Source organism: Cladophialophora psammophila, assembly GCF_000585535.1.
Source record: "Cladophialophora psammophila CBS 110553 chromosome Unknown aczJe-supercont1.20, whole genome shotgun sequence".
In the NCBI taxonomy this organism is placed as follows: Eukaryota; Fungi; Ascomycota; class Eurotiomycetes; order Chaetothyriales; family Herpotrichiellaceae; genus Cladophialophora; species Cladophialophora psammophila.
This window is the reverse complement of record NW_006912941.1, coordinates 269,656-288,039: the sequence shown is the minus strand read 5'-3', so window position 1 is coordinate 288,039 and position 18,384 is coordinate 269,656. Positions and strand designations below refer to the sequence as shown.

Here is an 18,384-nt window from a genome sequence, read left to right as displayed (position 1 = left end):
CCTCAGTGGTTGTCTCTGTCTCTGTCTCTGAACCTGGCTCTGGATTCCGAGTGAGCGTCGACTCACGCTCGGTTTCCTTCTTGTGCCAAGCATGCCTGATTCCACTCTGCCGACATCCAAGGAATTGGCCGATACGCGAAATAACGTGTCGGGATTAGAATTGTAAGAGTAAGTGGTGTGGTTGAGTGATGCGATGATGGTCGAAGTGTAAAACTGCGGGTAAGGGCTGCCTGCAAGCGACCCAGGATCAAGGACCGCAGTCACGTGTCATGCTTGTTCCTTTACCCAGTATCTTGAACTTCACTCACTGTACTTCGTACTCAGTACCGGCACCACTCAACTCTCACCGTTGTCTGTCTGAATTCTCACCGAGCCAAGAGACCATCCAATCTCCTGATTCCCAGCGCACCGAGAGGTAGCATTCATGATGTTTTGAAGCTGACCCAGGTGACGTGACGTATGTATTGATTAGGCGGCTTCACCTGTGTGTGCAGACATCTCATTCCAGCCCACCTTTTGTCAATCTCCTACGTTTTCCGACCACATCTCCGACAATTTCTTCGAGAATATGGCTACGAAAAGAAAAGCTGCGGCCATGGCCGCCGCCGAAGACGATGAGCAAGTAGACCCTTCAGATGAGCTTGTGTTTATTGGGCTGGGTGGATGTCAAGAAGTCGGCCGATCGTGTCATATCCTACAATATAAGGGCAAGACTGTCATGGTGAGGTCTGAAGACATACCTGGAGTGAACAGAGTCTGACAAGCGTATAGCTCGATGCAGGCATGCATACAGGTCGAGAAGGGATGTCAGCCATGCCCTACTTCGACGACTTCGATCTGAGCACTGTGGACATCCTATTAATCAGCCAGTAGGTGATCCTCTCCTTGTCTGATCGTATATTGCTTTGAGCATCGAATGTGAGAAGGATGAGCACAAAGCAAATGGGATCTTGGTGTTTTACATCCGTCGGGTGCTTCATGTTTGGAAGCAGGTGGATTCGACGGTCCTGCTCGATGAGATCTTGTACCTATAGGCAGACACCAATACAATCTTGTTCACCTAAGACCCTTGTTCCTGCTCTTTTCCCTCTCTGTGGGCCTCAATCCAATGGGTTTTGCTCTCCGGTACCCGACTCCAAGGCGACTTCCTCCTGCCTGCTCCGAATTGAAAGCTAATTACAACCCTGTATAGTTTCCATCTGGACCATGCGGCCGCGTTGCCTTACGTGCTCGCCAAAACCGACTTCAAAGGACGAGTCTTCATGACGCATCCAACCAAAGCAATCTACAAATGGCTTATTCAGGACTCTGTCCGAGTGAGCAACACTACATCAACTTCGGACCAAAGAACCTCGCTCTACACCGAAGCAGACCATATTTCAACCCTGCCTCAAATCGAAACGATCGACTTCTACACAACGCATACGGTTTCCGGGGTCCGAATAACACCGTACCCGGCTGGCCACGTTCTCGGAGCTGCCATGTTTTTGATCAATATCGCTGGGCTCAATGTCTTCTTCACCGGGGACTATTCTCGAGAGCAGGATCGACATCTCGTAGCCGCCGAGGTTCCAAACGTTGCGAGCGTGGGCAAGATCGATTGTCTTATCACAGAATCGACATTTGGCATCTCAAACGCCCCACCACGCACAGAGAGAGAAACAGCTCTCCTGAAATCTGTTTCCAATATACTGAATCGCGGCGGGAAAGTTTTGATGCCAGTATTTGCCCTCGGTCGGGCACAGGAACTCCTGCTCATCCTCGAGGACTACTGGCAGCGGCACCTCGAGCTCCAGAAGTTTCCCATCTATTATACCGGCAACACGGCACGAAAATGCATGGTTGTGTATCAGACCTACATTAATGCGATGAACGACAACATCAAACGCATCTTTCGAGAGAGAATGGCCGAGGCCGAAGCCGCTGGCAATGCGAAAGGTGTCAGTGCAGGCCCCTGGGACTTCCGCTATGTGCGAAGCTTGCGAAATCTAGACCGGTTTGACGACGTGGGAGGATGTGTAATGTTAGCTTCGCCCGGTATGATGCAGTCAGGCATGTCCCGCATCTTACTCGAAAGATGGGCACCAGATCAACGCAACGGGGTCATAATGACGGGTTATAACGTTGAAGGGACCATGGGCCGGACCATCCTGTCCGAACCAGAAATGATTCCTGCGATCATGAGCGGTGGAAACACTGGTCTGGGCCACGCAATGGGCCGCAGGAACAAAGACGATGAGGCCGCGGTGATGATACCCCGACGGTGTTCGGTTGAGGAGTTTCAGTTCGCAGCCCACGTTACAGGGGTTGAGAACGTAGATTTCATTCAGCAAGTTGATGCACCCCATGTTATTCTGGTCCACGGAGAACGCTCTCAAGCCGCACGACTCAGATCAAGACTGCTGGATCTGAATTCCCGCCGATTGGCGAGCAACCCAAACGCACAGCAAACAAAAGTGTACAGTCCAGAGAACGGCGCAGAGATCAAAATCCCCTTCAGGAAGGATAAAGTGGCGAAGGTCGTCGGCAAGCTGGCGCAGATACCTCCCCCTTCGTCTGCCGAAGCAGATGAGACGCGAGTGATCAGTGGAGTACTAGTGCAGAACGGCTTCAAGCTCAGCCTGATGGCCCCAGAGGATCTTCGCGAGTACGCGGGCCTAACGACAACGACAATTTTATGCCGACAACATATCACACTTGCCGCAGCCGGGGTCGAGCTTATTAAATGGGCACTCGAAGGCACCTTTGGCAGCATTGAGGAAGTCGGTCACATTAAGTCCGAACCAAATGGGCATCCTGTCAAGGTCGAAGCTGACCAGAGAAATGGGGAAAACGGAGTCAAAGCCGAAGAGGAAAAGGAAGAAGAAGCCGACGAAGAAATTGTTGCCCAGCCACAGCGGACGTTCCTCATCATGGGCTGCGTCACTCTCAAATGGTCGGGGAGAGAAAAGCAGATCGAACTCGAATGGGAGGGCAACACAATGAACGACGGCATAGCAGACGCAGTCATGGCCGTGCTCATGACGGTTGAGAGCAGTCCGGCAGCTGTCAAATACTCGTCGAGCATATCGGCACATTCACACCACGGCTACAAGCATGAAAAGAACGGTGTCAAGGCGTTGACTAATGAACTGACCAATCTCTCTCCACAAGATCGATTCTCAAGGCTGTGCATGTTCCTCGAAGAACAATTCGGCGACAATATCACCCCCATAGAGAAGCCGCGCATGACCAACCCTCCCAACCGGAAAGTCCTGCCGTCCGGGGCCGAAGGGGTCAAAAAGGAAGAGGACGAGGACGAAGGGGCAGATGCATCCAACAAGGAAGCCGATCTCGAACAGGCTGAGGCAGCAGAGCGCGCAAGGCTGGCTGCCGCAGGGATTCCCGTCCCGGGTCTGGAAATCCGATTCGACAAACACGTGGCAAAACTATGGCTGGAAAATCTCGACGTGGAATGCGCCAACGCGGTCCTGCGAGATCGCATCAAAGCCGTCGTGGAGAGGGCCGTGGAGACCATTGCACCACTGTGGGCCGTTCATGACCAGCAGTCAAAGGTCTGAATGTCGCCGCTTAATAGCCCAGTAAAGGGACTCTTCACTCCAGGAAGAATGAAATGGGTTTGACGAGTCCGTGGGAAGAATGGTGATCTGGTCCATATGAAGGTTGGGTGTGACTCTGCCGACGCGCAGTAGGGCTGCAAAGACAACATGTAAACCTCCCCTTTTGCTGGAATCGCCGACAAACTTTGTTGGCGGCATCGGCCACACCTTTGTATGCATGCAGGCCGTGACGAGGTTGCAATTGCCTGATGCAGCAAGAGCAACATTTGCACCGGGAGAGATACGTACCGGGCCCGGACCTCGAATTCCCTTCCATATTTAGTCAAGACCACAATTGACAAAACAAACTTCTGCGGGGAGGAATACGGAGAAAAGCTAAAACAAACGGGAAATAGCTGGAGGGGAAGGAGAAGAGAGAAGAGGAGAGGAGAGGATCCTTCTGGTTTACGACTCGACAATCATGTGTCAGGACCAGAAGCCGAAGAATGCAGCGGGAATTGGGCTTGCAACACCTCGGTACCACCACGAACCAGCATGTTGGCGTTGGGTGAGTCTGAACGATCGATATATGTAACAACCAGTGGCATTCACAACGAAAAAGCAGTCAGTGCCTCTTTTAAAAAGCCCCATCTATTTTTCTTTCACCCATCTCGCCGTCCAGCACCCGCCTCTTGTTTTCCCCTTGTTGCATGATATACATTCCTAGGTGCTTTTGAGTTTTTGGGGGGTTGGCTTGTCCCAACAGAATATCGCATACTTCCAGCATCTGTCCTTCTGTGATCAAGCCTCAAACCAACAAGAAGAACAAGAACAGGAGGAAGAGGAGGGAAAGAAGAAAAAGAGATCTCACAACGGCGAGGATCAACATGAAGACGGCAATAGTCACCGGTACGTTGCCCCCTTTTTTTCCATCTTCTCTTCTTTCCCTATTTGCCTTTCACATCTTTGTCTTTCCTTTCCTTCCCCCAAAGCCCTCGCCAACATGAAAGAGAGAACAAGAGTTTGTTTGGGAGGAGGGAGGGAGGTGAGTATGTGAGAGAAAGGAGAACACAAAAAAGCATCCAAACTTTCAAATCAGTTTCTAACCTAAACAAATCCCTTCTCTTCCAGGCGGCTGCAGCGGCATCGGTCTGGGCCTGGTGACGCACCTTCTCTCGAAGCCAGACTGGCGCGTGGTGATCGCGGACATCCGACCTGAAGCATTCGCCGCCATCTCGGGCACAGATGCCTTAAGGGACAGCGAGAGGCACCTCTTCGTCGAAACGGACGTCGGGTCGTGGGACGCGCAGGCCGCGCTGTTCAAGACGGCGTTCGCCTGGTCTGGCGGGAGGATCGAATTCTTCGCGGCCAACGCCGGCACGGCCGAGAGGGAGCACATTGCGCTGGCGAGCCCGTCGTCCGCGGCGCACGGGGCATCTGCAGAAGAGGAGGAGCCCACGAAGCCGCCCATGCTGTGTACGCAGGTCAACCAGATCGGCGTCTTCTACGGCCTCAAGCTGTTCGTGCACTACGCTCGGCGCACGGCAAAGGCGCTATCGGTGTCCTCCAACTCGACAACCTCGCCGTCACCACCGTTCAACCCGAAAATGGTAATCACCTCGTCCTGCGCCGGCATCTACCCCTTCCCCGTAGCGCCAGAGTACTGCGCGACCAAGCATGCGGTTTTGGCGCTGACGCGGTCCGTCGGCGCGCTACTGTACCAGACGGACAACATCGCCGTCAACTGCATCATGCCGGCGTACGTCGACACGGGCATGACTCCCTCGGACGTGACGGCCATGTGGCCCAAGGAGTGGATCACGCCCGTCAGCACGATGGTACGCGCGTACGACGAGCTGATCTCCGAGACCGGGCGTGTGAGCCAGGACGGAAAGTCCGACGGCGTCGACGGCGAGGTCAAGCGCGGCCAGAGCGTCGAATGCGTCGTAGAGAGGTTGTTTTATAGGAAGCCCGTCGACTACGCCGACGAGAGCCAGCGCTTTCTCATCGAGCAGAGCTTCGATCTGCAGGACGGCTTGTGGTGGAAGTTTGCGAGGGCGAGGATGGCGAAAAGCTAGCCAGCTGGTCAGCTACCCCCATCACCCTGGGGGGAACGTGGGGGCAATGACAGATCCTGAGTTGAGCAAGGAGTGACTGGACGTGGGGAAAGGACGAGGTAAGGAGTGGACCACGGGTCGACATGGATGGTATATGGAATTGGGGTCGGACTGGCGCAGGCGTTGTGCGAGCAAGGTATACGGATTGAAGCCAGTACGAGGGATCATTTTCCTGTTCTGTTCGAATCAGATACTACAGGCCCCTAGAAGCTGACATGGCTGAATGAGTGGTACGACTCTAGCTTAGGTCGTAAGAAGACTACGACGTGCCATGCGGTTAGGACAAGTCATCGCCGATATTTCACCTCAGCGCAACGGTCTCACGTTTGCTAGACTGGTTTTGAAGACCCGAATCTGAACCAATTATGGCCATCTCGTTTGAATTGCTAGCTAGCTCAGTGCTCGAGTAACCTCCGCGTGGATATGAATGATGGCCACAAAGCGGAGCCCGGCAAGGGTAATCAAGTCAGAAGTAGTGTATGCGTCTCAATAAAATACCGGTGCCCCAACTCGACATGACGATGCAGGCCAAGCAAGCAATCGCTCACGCCAGCACCCTTCGTGCGTCTGCCAACGCGGAGCAGTGGGCTTTCGACCACATTCCAGCAGAAAAAGCGATGCTGAAATGCAAAGGGAAGCGGCGCGAAGAAGGGGAAAGAGGGAAGAAGCGAAGGAAGGGGGAAATGGGTCTTTAAGGGGGGGTATCATGGGGCTGTCTCGTGTATCTGTTCCGAACAATCGCCAAATCTATTCATCCAGTCCTGCGTCTGAACAGTCTTCTCTGTCTTTCCATGCGCGAACCAAACCGGAGACTCTCTATCGTTTGCAAGTGCCTTCGCCATGTCGGCCATCTCCCTTCGTGTGAACGTTCGGTGCGGAAGGCTTAGAGCTATGGTGAATCGCCGTCTTCATCATAGTTGTGACCGAACGGCACTAGCGAGCCATTCGTATTTCCATCTAGAGCATGGGAGCGGCCGTGGATGGCCATGGCCATCCACTCTAAAGGCGACATTGATTCGAAGTCGACGAAAGTATCCTGATCTAGGGGTCGTAGACGTGACTGCAGGCCGGGAAGGACGTGCGACGGACCTGGGCCCGACGCAGCAGTTGCAGGAGATACGTTCGGAGCCATTTCTTCGAGATCGAGCCGCTGCGCAAAGGATAATGGGTTCAGGGCCATCGTCCGCAGGAGGGGGCCACGAGTCCGGGATGAAACATGAGTACCATTTCGGGGATCGTTGAAGAGTTGACGCTTGTCCACGTGACCATTCTCTCCGTTTTGCAATGGGTCATCTTCGTCATCGTTTTCCAGTCGTCCCACCATGGTACTGGCTTGCGATGAGAAATGGCCTTCACATAACGGTGATCAGCGCTCTGACAGGGGGATTCAAGGTGCTGTGCTGGGGCTGGTGCTGGGGTGTGAACGGGCAAGGGTAATTCGGGGCTGGCGGTGATGGTGCCGGGGAGTGATAATCATATTGGGATGAGAGATATGCTCGACATCAAGTTCATGAGGCATTCATGATGGTACCTTGATGTTGAGTCTGTCGTTTGACTTGTTCTCTTGCCCAGCGTGCTGCGTTGATGGTCCGGGGCGAGAAATCTCGAGCGGTCCGAGTTTCCTTGATGATCTTGGTGACCCAATCTTGTCGATAGTAATCTGAAAGTGATCCGTCTGGGAAGGTCTCGCTGAGGTCACTGCAATTGTCAGCAAGGGCGAGCGGCACTCCCCTGGGACACTTACGCGATAATACCCATGCACGCTCTGAGTAGACCCTCGTTATGATTCATATCCTGAGAAACGGTCTGTAAAAATTCGAAGATAGGTTGCACGTAGTTCTGGAGGAGGGGCGCTGTCACTTCGTTAGCGTCGAACCGTGCGCGTTAGAAGGCATCCTACCTTTCTCGGTGCCCTTGAAAGCCAGGATCAAACCAGACCATGCATCGGCAATACCGGATCGGAGAGACACAATGTAGTCAAGCATATCGAACGAGACATCGTTCGCGACGGACACATTGTTTGCTTGCTGGAGGACGCCGGCGACCACAGTGACGTAGGTTTCAAAATGTACACCAATGCTAGTGGCGATATCACCAAAGGTCTCCAAGATGGGCGGTTTCAGTGAGTTGGAGAGCTTGTCGGACTTTAGACAGTTGTTAGTTAATGTGATGAGGAGGTAAAGAGGGGGACGACAAACCCTAAGATCGTTGAGCAGGTAATTCATAAATGTATCGCAGTATGGCCGTGCCTTGTCCTCCAGCGCACGAACAATGTCGCTGACAAGTCCAATAGCTAAGGAGCACATGTCGGGAGCATCCTGATTGCCCAGAGCATTGTAGAGATAGGGAGCGAACGAGTCCATGTACTTGAGAAAGTCGCCTGCCAATGCATTCGCCAATCCGCTGACAATTTGGAAAATGACTTCGGGAACGCTCGTGTTACCAGTGACGTTGAGAAGCTCCAAATTAATCTGCATGATCCGATCGGCCTGGAGCCCGATATTCTGTTCAAGTCTCTGAACAATGGCAAGCAGAACGCTGCTAAGGCTGACTTGCAATTCCTCTAGAGTGATCTTATCATCAATACTGACAATCTGTTTCTGCATGGGGATCGTGCTCTCTAGACGCTGAATGATGACGGTGGAGAGTTCTGCGACAATTTGCAAGCTGTCATGAGCGGCATTTGTCACAAAGCCACCAAGCACTTCATATGCAGCCGTGCGAAGTTGATTGTTGCCTCCTTCTTTCTCCGTAACGGTAAGCAGAGAGGTAACACTGTCTTGGAAATGCGGCGTCAATTGGTTTGACGATGCACCGTCCTCGCCGACAAACCGCTCCGTCAAATTGAGGAGAGCCAAGCAGCAGGACGCGGCAATCTTGGGATTGCTCATAAGGCCAGAGAAAAGGGCGGACATAAGAGGTTGCAAGTGTGTGGACGGGTCGATGCAGTCGGAGCAATAATCGCAGATCCTGCTCAGGGCAAATGCTGCAGAATCCTGCACTTGGACGACTGGGTCTTGCATCATTCCGATCAAGACAGGAAGAGCTTGCTTGACCAGAGGATCAAGGGTCTTAATGTCAGGGCCGTCCATCATCGCTCCAAACGATGATACTGCGGCATCTCGTTTGGTCCAGTCGTCGCTGCGTAGATTCGCCTCGACGAATTGAAGGACAACTGGAACCAAGTCACCTCCTATCGTCTGTGCATAGAGTTGGAGACATTGATAAGCGGCGCGAGCGACGTTGTATTCGTCATCGGCATCATCTTCGGACACTTTGGTCATCAATTGGAGGAGAACCGGGACAACCTCACGCGCAGCAACTCTGGCGAAGTTGAAGTACGGTCGCAGTTCGGTCGATCCTTCTTGTTGTGCTTGTTGGTTGTCATCCTCGATGCTAATTTCCTCCTCGCAGACGGTGCACCAGAATTCGATGGCCAATTTAGCCACATCCTCTTCATCGTTCTTCATACCCGCGATGGTCAGCCCGAACAAGGCCTTTTCCATGTAGAATCTCATCTTGTCGTAGTAGATGCCCATGATTCGGTTCAGACAACCAAAGGCAGCGGCCTGAACGCGGGTGTCAGGGGATTGTGTAGCCTCGCACACGACTTGCATGATGTAGTTCCTCTCGCCCTCGTTCTCAAAATTGCTGCGGATGAACTCGGTGGCATCGCTGAGCGCAGACAAGGCCGAAAGTCGGACATCCTGGTTCTCTTCCTCTTTCCGCGCACCTTGAACAACGGCAGTCAAAATTGCGTTAGAATATCCAACCAGAGACTCTCTGAGTTCGACATCGTCCGACTCGCAAATGAAGCCGATGGTGGTGAGACTGGATTGCTTGAGTTTGTCATCACCAGCGCCAACATTGTGGACGAGGGCAGGCAACAAATCAGGCCACTCGTTACGTGGGAGTTCAATTGCGGCAATGGTCGCAATTAGTTGAGCCGCCGAGTTGGCGGCTTGAGGCGTAGACGTGAGAGTCTTGACAGCCAGTTCCTTGACCTGAGCCTTGATCTGAGGGTCGACTCCTTGCAACCATCTTGCCTGGACCTCTCTTAATCTGGTCACGTCACGGTAGGAGAAGGCGTTCTTCAGGGCGAGACCGGCGGCTTGTCGGACGGCAGGACTAGCCTGATCGTTGGCGAGTTCTCTCGAGAGGATAGACAGGTATTCGGACTAGATATGCATCCGTCAGTTGGTGTAGGATCCAATGCGCAGGATCGGGTGGACATACAAAATTTCCCTCACGGGCTTGCCTGAGCTGTTCCTCAGCACCACCACGGATTGTTGCATCTAGGGAGGATCAGTGCGAAGCCGGAAGCGCGGGATAGAGGAGATTGTCTTACCGGGAGAGAAGGTGTTCTCCAAAACCGCCCTGACATCCATTATGGCTGGACCGAGCAGCGGTCTGGGAGGGAGAAGGCGGACAAACCGAGGATTGCAGGTTTTAATTCGAAGAGCAGGAGAAGATGATGTCAAATTGAGGAATGACACAGGCCTGGATTCAAGGAGAGAACGACCTGCAAGGCAAACAAGAGTTATTGGGCGAGCGGCAGGGGAGGGAATTGGTAGAGACAAGGGAGAAGGGGAGGGTGGTTTGAGAATGAGTGTGCGTGTATTTGGTAGGGCTGCGGGTTTTGGCTGTGTTTTGCTGAGGGCAACTGCAAGTGGGATGGATTTGTTGATAGACTGCGCTTGACTGCGGTAGACTGCGGTCAGGCTCGCGCTAACTAGGGTTCTCTTTACAGGGTATTGAGGGTACCTAGTACTAGGTACCGAGTACGTAGCCCAGGCTGCTCAGGTCAGAGGACTAGAGGCTGGTGAGGCTCAGGGAGGCTGCACCAGCTGTGGTGACCTGCAGGGTCGAAAATGCGTGGTCAAATCGCCATTTACTCTCGACTGCCTCTACTGACGCCCATTTAGCTGCGTACGGGCAAGTACGGGGTACATTACTACCTCTGTGTGGCTGCCGCCCGCCTGTTATGTACTGCTAAAGTGCTCCTGGTGGCTCCTGCCTGTCAACGCCAAGTGGCGCCAGTCAGGGGGGCAATCTGCCAGCCTTGATCAGCCTTGATCAGCCTTGTCCTGTTGGTCACAACTATCACAGTACACAAGCTCCTGCTGGAGGGTGTCCAGGAGTGGTGGTACAGAATCTTTGTCAGGCTATGTTGCTGCTACTAAGACTACACGCTCGTCTAGAAAAAGAGGACCCATCCTGATCAACTGGGTCGGGCTTTACATAGCATGCATCTATGGCCAACGGCTTAGCCTCTTGCCACGACACGCCAGCACCATCTTGAGCGCTTCCAGGCCATCGTTTGATCACTCTGTCATAAGCTCGTCTTCTCCGCTATCAGTATCGCCCGGACTGTCGTCAGCGTCCAGGTCCAAGACCGCATATCCCAGCCCAGCCTCATCGAGGACAGCGACCACTCGTCTCCCCACTCGCCCATTCACATCGAGCCTCACGGGCTTCATGACACCATCTATTTTCCCTCGCTGGAAGACGTGCCGGACATCCCAGGATCCTTCGCCGTCAACACTAATCTCTTTCCAGTAAATTTTGACATCAGAACCTGTCTCAGCAAGGACCAGGAATGCGTCGTCGTCAACGAATTTCGCGTCGAAAATCTCCTGCACATTCGGAATCGCGAGTGATTTCGACTCCATTGTGTGCTGAACACCCTTTCCGGCTCCTTGGTGTAGCTTGACCACGACCTGTTGCAGATGGGCTTTCTCCTGGCGGTCCTTGGATAACACAAAGAGGCGGTAAAGACTTGGATCGATCGAGTCGGGAATGACTCTGATGTCCATATTCTCACCATTGCACTGCCTAGGCAGCTCCAGCAGATAGCTCGAGAGGATACTTTTCCTGAGTGTCTCCGCAATCTGCGCAAAGACCGCGTCACATTGCCTCTGCAATCTGTCGACCAGTTCCCCCACTGTAGGCATGCTGTTGCCCCTGCTGCCGCTTGCTCTGCGTTTCACGTATTCGGTGTAGAATCCTAGATCCGAATCATCATCAAACGATGCAAACATCCCACCTTCTTGCGCTTTGCCCTCTTCCAAAAGGTATTTCTTTAGCCGACTGTCCTTTATTGCGCCTCCGACATAATCCAATACCAGCCTCAACTCTCCCTCTCCCGTCCACGACTCCCTCACCTCTTCCGCCCTCTCGCTGCCTTCCTCCATTGCCTCAACTTCACACTCCCACTTCAACCACTTGATAAAGGCCGCAAACTCTCTCGTTTCGACGATGACATCGAGCAAGAGATCCTCGCCGAGGATACCCAACGCATCGATCGTTTCCGTCACCCTCTTTATATTCCTCTCGTCGAGTCCGAGCTTCGAACTCGTGGGCCCAAACTTGGCAAGGCCGTCGAGCCTTGATAACACAGCAAGACTCCTCTCGAGCGCAGGAAGGAGACACTCACTCGTCATCCTCCTCACAACCTCAAGACAGTCCCCCACAGCGTTCTCCCACCGCTTCAAACCCCTATCCCCAACCTCGTCAACCAACCAATCCTTCAGTTTCGGATCGCAAACTCCAGTGACGGCGAGATGATGGGCTGCGTATATGAAGTCCGCATCCTCATCCCCTTCAGCCAGCGATTCGTTGATATTGCGGAGGAATCTGCCAGGTAAGTCGAAAGCAGCTTTGATCTCGGCAACCAACTGCGTCCGCACTTGTGAGATGTATCTCAGCAGATTTCCGAGCTGTGAAACTTTCCTCGCCACAAGTGGTAAGTTCCGCCCCGTTTGCGGGATGAAGCTCAGATCAAGGCTGAGCAGATGTAACGACGATTCGGCCTCATCTTTCGGCGACTGTTCCATGATCAAGAACACCGTCGACATGAATGGATGGCTTTCCATTCTCATCACCCTCAACGCGCTTCCAATTGCTAAGCCCGAAGGGAAAATGCCCTTCAAATCGACAGTTCCAATCTCGAAGGAATCAAAGACCCTTAACTGCACATTACATCCACCATCTGCGTCGCTTGAACCGACGAGCAAGGCATCAACACCCCCAACCCCGCCCGAGCCAGTATTGCTTCCCCCATGAAACAAAACATCCACACTGGCCCGGGAACTAAACACATCATCATCCGCTCCAAGACCTGTAGGTGGCAGCGTCGCAAGCTTTGGCAAGGACACCTCCACGTCAATACTGCTCAGTTCGCGGGGCAGATCAGATTTCAGCTGCAGAAGTCTATCCACGTCAGCGCGGAGGCTAAGAATTTGGTCGAGTACGACGGTTGAATTTGGCGCATTGAGATGAGAGCGAACGGTAGTCGGGGAGGGGTCGACGAAGTGTGTGGTCCAGGCGATGGTTGTGATGGTTCGACATATGGACGTTGCCTGCGACGTAGGGAAGGAGTGGATTCTGGAACTCCGCCTCGGTGTTTGGGTCTGTGACGGTACCGGTGATGAAGTCGAAGGCAGGGGTTTCTGATTTCGACTAGATATTCGATGGGCAATCTTGCCGGTGAAAGTATTTATGAGCGACAGACTGCCATCCGCACAAGCGATCGCAAGTATTTGACCTGTACATCCGTCCTCGACGTCGAGACGTAATAGTCAGCATCTGGTTTCTTTCTGAGCCTGTGTGGAGAGGGCGATCCGAACTCGGGGGGCACCGCACTCTTCGAAATCGGTCTTGACATGGTCCTACGGACCCTGTGGTAGTAACGAAAAGGGGAAGGGATCGTGAAGGTTGCTCACCATCCCGTCTCCACGCAACTGCCCTTACGTTTCCTCCAGCGCTTTTATTTGCTCCCGCATTCCCGCCAACGCCACCACTCTTTCCCTCATCTTTGGGGAAATTTGAACCAAAGACTTTCTGCCCATTTAATCTCCAAACATCCACGATCCCCTTGCTTGTGACGGTCACAACAAGATCCATTGTTGGACAGTAGGCGAAGAGGAAAGGGACAAAGGGGTCTGTAAGCATGCGCTTTGATATTTGATGCATCGTGAAGTCTTATTGGCGATACTACGGGTTATTCCTGATGAGGTGCTGGACAAGGACAAGCATCCGTCGTGAAAGCGTACTGTCAATTGAAAGTGGACGAGGAGGGCCAACGGAGATCGGGAGGCTCGGCGATACCAAAGACAGACAGCTCCTCCAAGAAGCCACAGGCCAGGGTAATGGTAAGTGGCTTAGGTAGATGATGTACGCAATGGAGTGCTAATCCTTGCGTCTCAGGGACGCGTTCAAAAGCCCGGGTGTTCGATGAACGCGTCAGAATAAACCAAGCGCCAGGGGTATGACTCGAAGGTGAAAAGGCCGCTTGCAGTGAACAGTCATGGAGCCATTAAGTCAAGATCATCGTCATTCGTAAATCTGTGCTCTCACAGATATTGGGTAATTACTGGTGAGTATGTCTGGTCTATGTCTATGTTTGTCGTCCAGAAATTCTGCCAAGCTTATCATGCAGCCTTGTGCAGCCTCGTCAATAGGATGCAAGGCTGAAAGAGCCTCGTGTCGATCCCTCATCCTCCCGCTTTCAATTTTTGGGTCATCAGCAATGTATCCTCTAAAACGCCACAGCTTTCGCCCGAGTTGAAAAGTCCAAAAAATAAAAAAATAAAAAAAAATTCGTCACTTCCAAGCCACTTTGCTCCCACCCATTAGTACATTGGTATCCGTCTCTTTCAAAAGTCCGAAAACTCCACTCGTTCATTGGACGTCCTGTTAATACGGTGATATCGAGTATTCACACATGTAGGTTAGATCACTGTGGATCTGACCAGCTGAATGTCTGCTCATCTCAATATCTAGAAAAATAGGGCACGCTGACAAGCTGTATCAATTGACTGCCAGGCGATGTCGTAGAAATATGTAATTTTGACGTTAATGTTGTTGTATCATGCCTCCCAGATAGCTCAATTCAGCGAGAAGCTGTTGCATACTGGTGGAGTGGGGAATCGTTGAATCGTTATAACCCGCTGCTTGAGCTTGGTAGACCCCCACACGATGGTTTTCATCAACGACCAAAGGCGCCACATGCTTGGGAAGCGATGTTGGTTTGTGCATTAGCCCAGATCCAACGTCTTCTGAGGGCAGGCTATAGTGTTGAAAGCTGGTCCAGGAAAAGTGGTCATCTTTGGCGCTGTCAAGGTCTATGTGAGAGCTTGGAGTGGTAGAAGAAGCAAATGAGCCGACCGTTGAGAAACTGAGCGCCGATGGCAGTCCATCTTGTTTGGAAGCGGAGGAGCACTTTTCCTCTGAATGGTCCTGGCCGGTAGTTTGATTCTCGGCGTTAATTGGATTATCAATCGGCAAGTCGAGGGCTGCTTCTGGTATTGGATTGATTGGCTCAAAGTCAAGAATACTCGATACAAGTTCCGATTGTGGCGAAAGTGTGGTGGTCCCGTCTGTCCAATCCGAGAAACGGCTGTGACCATGGTGAATGTAACTATCCCTGTACGATTCCGTTTCGATAGTGGTAGAGGAGAAATGACTGCGAAGATTGGCAATGTCATCTGAATCGTCGTCGATGAGAGGCTCATCCACGACGCTCGGGGGATATGCAGAAGACGGGGTATTGGGTAAGGTTGGTAGGCGTTTCTCCAAGTCAAGAGCCCCGCGGACCTCGTTGTCCTTTTCGCTCTCAACTTTCAACGCTGTCAGAGGCCAAACAGGTGTATTTGTCGCTGAGGCAACCTCCTCCAGGGTCGCCAAGGGCTGGTACTGTACACCGGGCTGATCAAGTATTCCTAGATCAGGAGAAGAGTCCGGTTGAATCGAACTGCATAGAGATGAAGGCTCGCGCGACAAAGACCGTTGGCGACGATGTTGTGCAAAGGACGACATCGGTAGATGATTGAAGGTTTCAGACGCATTGTTAAATGCTCGACGCAGGACAAGTCCTGCTGTAGGCTCAGACGCTGTGTTATCGTCCACCTCTGAAGTCAGCGGAGCTGTCCCCGGTACAGTCCTCTTGGGAGTGATACTGCGCTCTGATACGCCTTTTGATCGATCCCTCGATGCCAAATCATCTGTGAGACCACGACCTCGGTCCATTGTAGCCTCAGGACTCGCGATTCGTGGAGATTTGAGGGCTCGAAAAGCTCCAATAATACCAACAGAGCGATTGCTCCCGCGCGAAGTGGATCTCGACGGGGCGTCGATGGACGGCTTCATTCGAACAACCCTGTAAGCATTGGCACTGCCAGGTTGCGAGGGTGTTGTGGTAGATGTCGACCTTCCCCTTCTACCAGGAAGAGATGAAGAGCTAGCAGGGGAGCTGGAAGAGGACCACGACTGTTGAAGCAAGGTTGGGGATGTCTTCAAGCGAGGTAGGGATGGCTTTGCTGGCACTGGTCGAGGGTTCAGGAACTTGTCGGTAGGGTCCATGGTGCGGTAGTCAGAGCTGATTGAGCTCACGCTGTCATTGCGGGAGCGGCTGCTGGTAGTGAGTGCAAAGGGAACATTTAGGACGTTGACCAGTTGGCCAGGGAGCATTGGACAGGAGGTGGTTGATGGTTCGGCCGAGTTATGGAATTCGATTTCGTCGTCCAATTTGTACTGTGAGAGAATGGTAAATAACAAGTTGACGAGAACGAGAAGAGGTCAAACACACATAGTACCAATACGTCCCACCCATCTTGAGCCCTCCTTGCCTGGGAACGCCATTGACTTTTACGTCGCCATCACAGATGATGTTGGAAAAGCTATGACAACCTGACCAGTGCTCAGGACCCGTGCGTGTATCCCTTTGCATGGGATAGGCGTTGGTGAAGTTGTCCCAGGAACCATAGAGGTAAACTGATCTAGTTGAAGGCGGACTGCGACTGCAACGATTGTCAGCTCGAGTGAGAGGATGATATAGGACTTGACATACACCAGAAAAGTCACCAGCGTGGTTGGGGCCATTCTTCAAGGTATCGGGTAAGGCCAAGGATTAAAACAACAAAACAGTTTATTTCAGGGTAAGGCGCAAAAGAAAACAGATTCCCAGGTCGTCGAGCAAGGCTTTCTGTCCAGCAGTAACGTACAGGATATCACATCAGGCAGATCAGAGAGAGAGAGAACAAAATTCAAACAACGCAATCGACAAAGGCGAGGACAATGTTTGAACACTCTGGTATGAAAAGCCACAGGCCACCAGGAAGACGACACAGCGTCTCGTGGTAGAGTCTCGTTTTCGATGCGCCTTGCTGCACAAAATATAGTCGAGTTCTGGCCGTTGGAAGGTGACGCCACGAGATGGACAGATGCGCAAGTACGAGGTACCCGGGTACCAGATTGGACGCTATTTCTGCGCAGAGGGTGAAACTGAGGTTGGCCTCAAATCACCTTGTACAGCACCTGCGGTGTTGTCTGTGATGGAAGCATGATGGGGGCCAAAGATGGAGAATGCTCGTTTGAGAAAGCTGAAACCGAGTGACGAAGGAGACAGACAGGGACCGCGCGTGTTTGAGGATTGGATGAGCGACGGCCAGCAGAGTCGATGCGGGATTGGATCCAATTAGAAGAGATGGAGAAGGTGCAAGGTTGAGTCTCGTCGGGCGCTTCGTGGTGGTGATGATGATTGCAGGAGAGCAGGAGCGATTCAGGGTCTGGAGAGTCTGCAGGGCCTGGCGGTTACTGAGGACGACGTGAGTGGTGTTTCGACCAACGACGACTGGTAATGGGATGCGACCAAATGAGTGGTTGTGGGCAGGGAACAGAGTTAGCAGCAGAGAAAATTGCAGTCGGAGGTGAGAAGTCGAGCAGAAGACTGTATTGGTGGAACAAGGCAGATTATATGAGTTGCAGGCAACATGCTCTGTCCCAGTGACGGAGACGCAGCTGTCTCTCGTCCATGCAGACTGGAAACTTGACAGATAAAAGCCGGCTCTATCGTGTCATCTCTTGTTCATGGCCATATTGTCTCTATTTCCGAGGCTCTGGGGGCCTAGGAGGGCAGCAAGCGAGAGAAAAGGCCGCTCGAATCGAGCCCCAGTGTTGATCGGGCCAAGTCAATTTGGGTCAAGCGAAGAGGCTGGGGGTCTTTTGGGGCTCAGGGCAATGGAACAGGGACCCATGTATTTCTGGAAGCGGGAGGGCTGCGTCTGGGATTGGCCAGAAACGGTCTGCAGCACATTGATTGTATTCCGAGGCGAGCAAAACAAGGCAAAGGAGATCGTGTTGCTCAGCGAGTCAAATTGGTCCCAGTTGGCCGCTCCGAGTACTTCCAAGCCCAGAGTGGTTAGTGCTGGGCACCCCATTCCTAAAGGGGATTAGCCTCGGATCTGCATCTCACTGCTCTAGGGCACTACTCCGTAATAGTAATAATACGGTATTCCGTTCTCCGTCCCGAGTACATCCACCTCTCACTTTCAGCTCACTTCATACTCACTCATTCTACCCTCTTCCCCTCCTACGGACATGCCCATGTCCATGGTTGTTGATAAGCGCACAAAGTATCATGGCACGACGAAAAGTGAGGTAGGCCTAATGCCAAGAGCTAGGAGCGAGCTCAGGCTCTTCACTTTCGGCGGCAGCCCCTATTCATTTCTCAAATCGATCTTCCTAGGTAACCGCCGGCCCTCCTTGCGACACTCCAATTTAACCGGGGATTCAGCCAACTCATAAAAAAAGGGACCGAGGACCGCAATTAGACTCTGCCAGCCACGTGGTGCAAGTCTTGGTCATGAACCCCGTCATTTCACCCCCTTTGAGAGTCCCTGTCTGACACTCACGCATAGTGCAGAAACAGCACTCCGCAACTTTCTTGT

General features: G+C 52.6%; 6 protein-coding genes across 6 annotated transcripts; 2 read left to right on the top strand and 4 right to left on the bottom strand.

Annotated features, from left to right (window-relative positions):
* Nucleotides 1-568: 568 nt before the first annotated feature.
* On the top strand, nt 569-3,560 carry A1O5_10481 (endoribonuclease ysh1; the record flags this gene model as incomplete). The annotated part of the gene is made up of 3 exons (XM_007751057.1): nt 569-721; nt 772-869; nt 1,193-3,560. The coding sequence occupies 3 exons, from the start codon at nt 569-571 to the stop codon at nt 3,558-3,560; spliced, it is 2,619 nt and encodes an 872-aa protein (XP_007749247.1).
* An 866-nt stretch (nt 3,561-4,426) lies between these two features.
* Nucleotides 4,427-5,617, top strand: A1O5_10480 (uncharacterized protein; the record flags this gene model as incomplete). The annotated part of the gene is made up of 2 exons (XM_007751056.1): nt 4,427-4,448; nt 4,671-5,617. The coding sequence occupies 2 exons, from the start codon at nt 4,427-4,429 to the stop codon at nt 5,615-5,617; spliced, it is 969 nt and encodes a 322-aa protein (XP_007749246.1).
* Nucleotides 5,618-6,545: 928 nt separating this feature from the next.
* A1O5_10479 (uncharacterized protein) lies at nt 6,546-6,980 on the bottom strand (the record flags this gene model as incomplete). Its single annotated transcript, XM_007751055.1, has 1 exon — nt 6,546-6,980. One exon carries the CDS (start codon nt 6,978-6,980, stop codon nt 6,546-6,548), a length of 435 nt encoding a protein of 144 aa, XP_007749245.1.
* A 184-nt stretch (nt 6,981-7,164) lies between these two features.
* A1O5_10478 (uncharacterized protein) lies at nt 7,165-10,044 on the bottom strand (the record flags this gene model as incomplete). Its single annotated transcript, XM_007751054.1, has 6 exons — nt 7,165-7,354; nt 7,401-7,509; nt 7,557-7,800; nt 7,855-9,834; nt 9,893-9,951; nt 10,005-10,044. The coding sequence occupies 6 exons, from the start codon at nt 10,042-10,044 to the stop codon at nt 7,165-7,167; spliced, it is 2,622 nt and encodes an 873-aa protein (XP_007749244.1).
* Nucleotides 10,045-10,980: 936 nt separating this feature from the next.
* Nucleotides 10,981-13,561, bottom strand: A1O5_10477 (uncharacterized protein; the record flags this gene model as incomplete). The annotated part of the gene is made up of 2 exons (XM_007751053.1): nt 10,981-13,202; nt 13,381-13,561. 2 exons carry the CDS (start codon nt 13,559-13,561, stop codon nt 10,981-10,983), a joined length of 2,403 nt encoding a protein of 800 aa, XP_007749243.1.
* A 951-nt stretch (nt 13,562-14,512) lies between these two features.
* On the bottom strand, nt 14,513-16,537 carry A1O5_10476 (uncharacterized protein; the record flags this gene model as incomplete). Its single annotated transcript, XM_007751052.1, has 3 exons — nt 14,513-16,189; nt 16,245-16,455; nt 16,506-16,537. 3 exons carry the CDS (start codon nt 16,535-16,537, stop codon nt 14,513-14,515), a joined length of 1,920 nt encoding a protein of 639 aa, XP_007749242.1.
* Between the last annotated feature and the right edge of the window lie 1,847 nt (nt 16,538-18,384).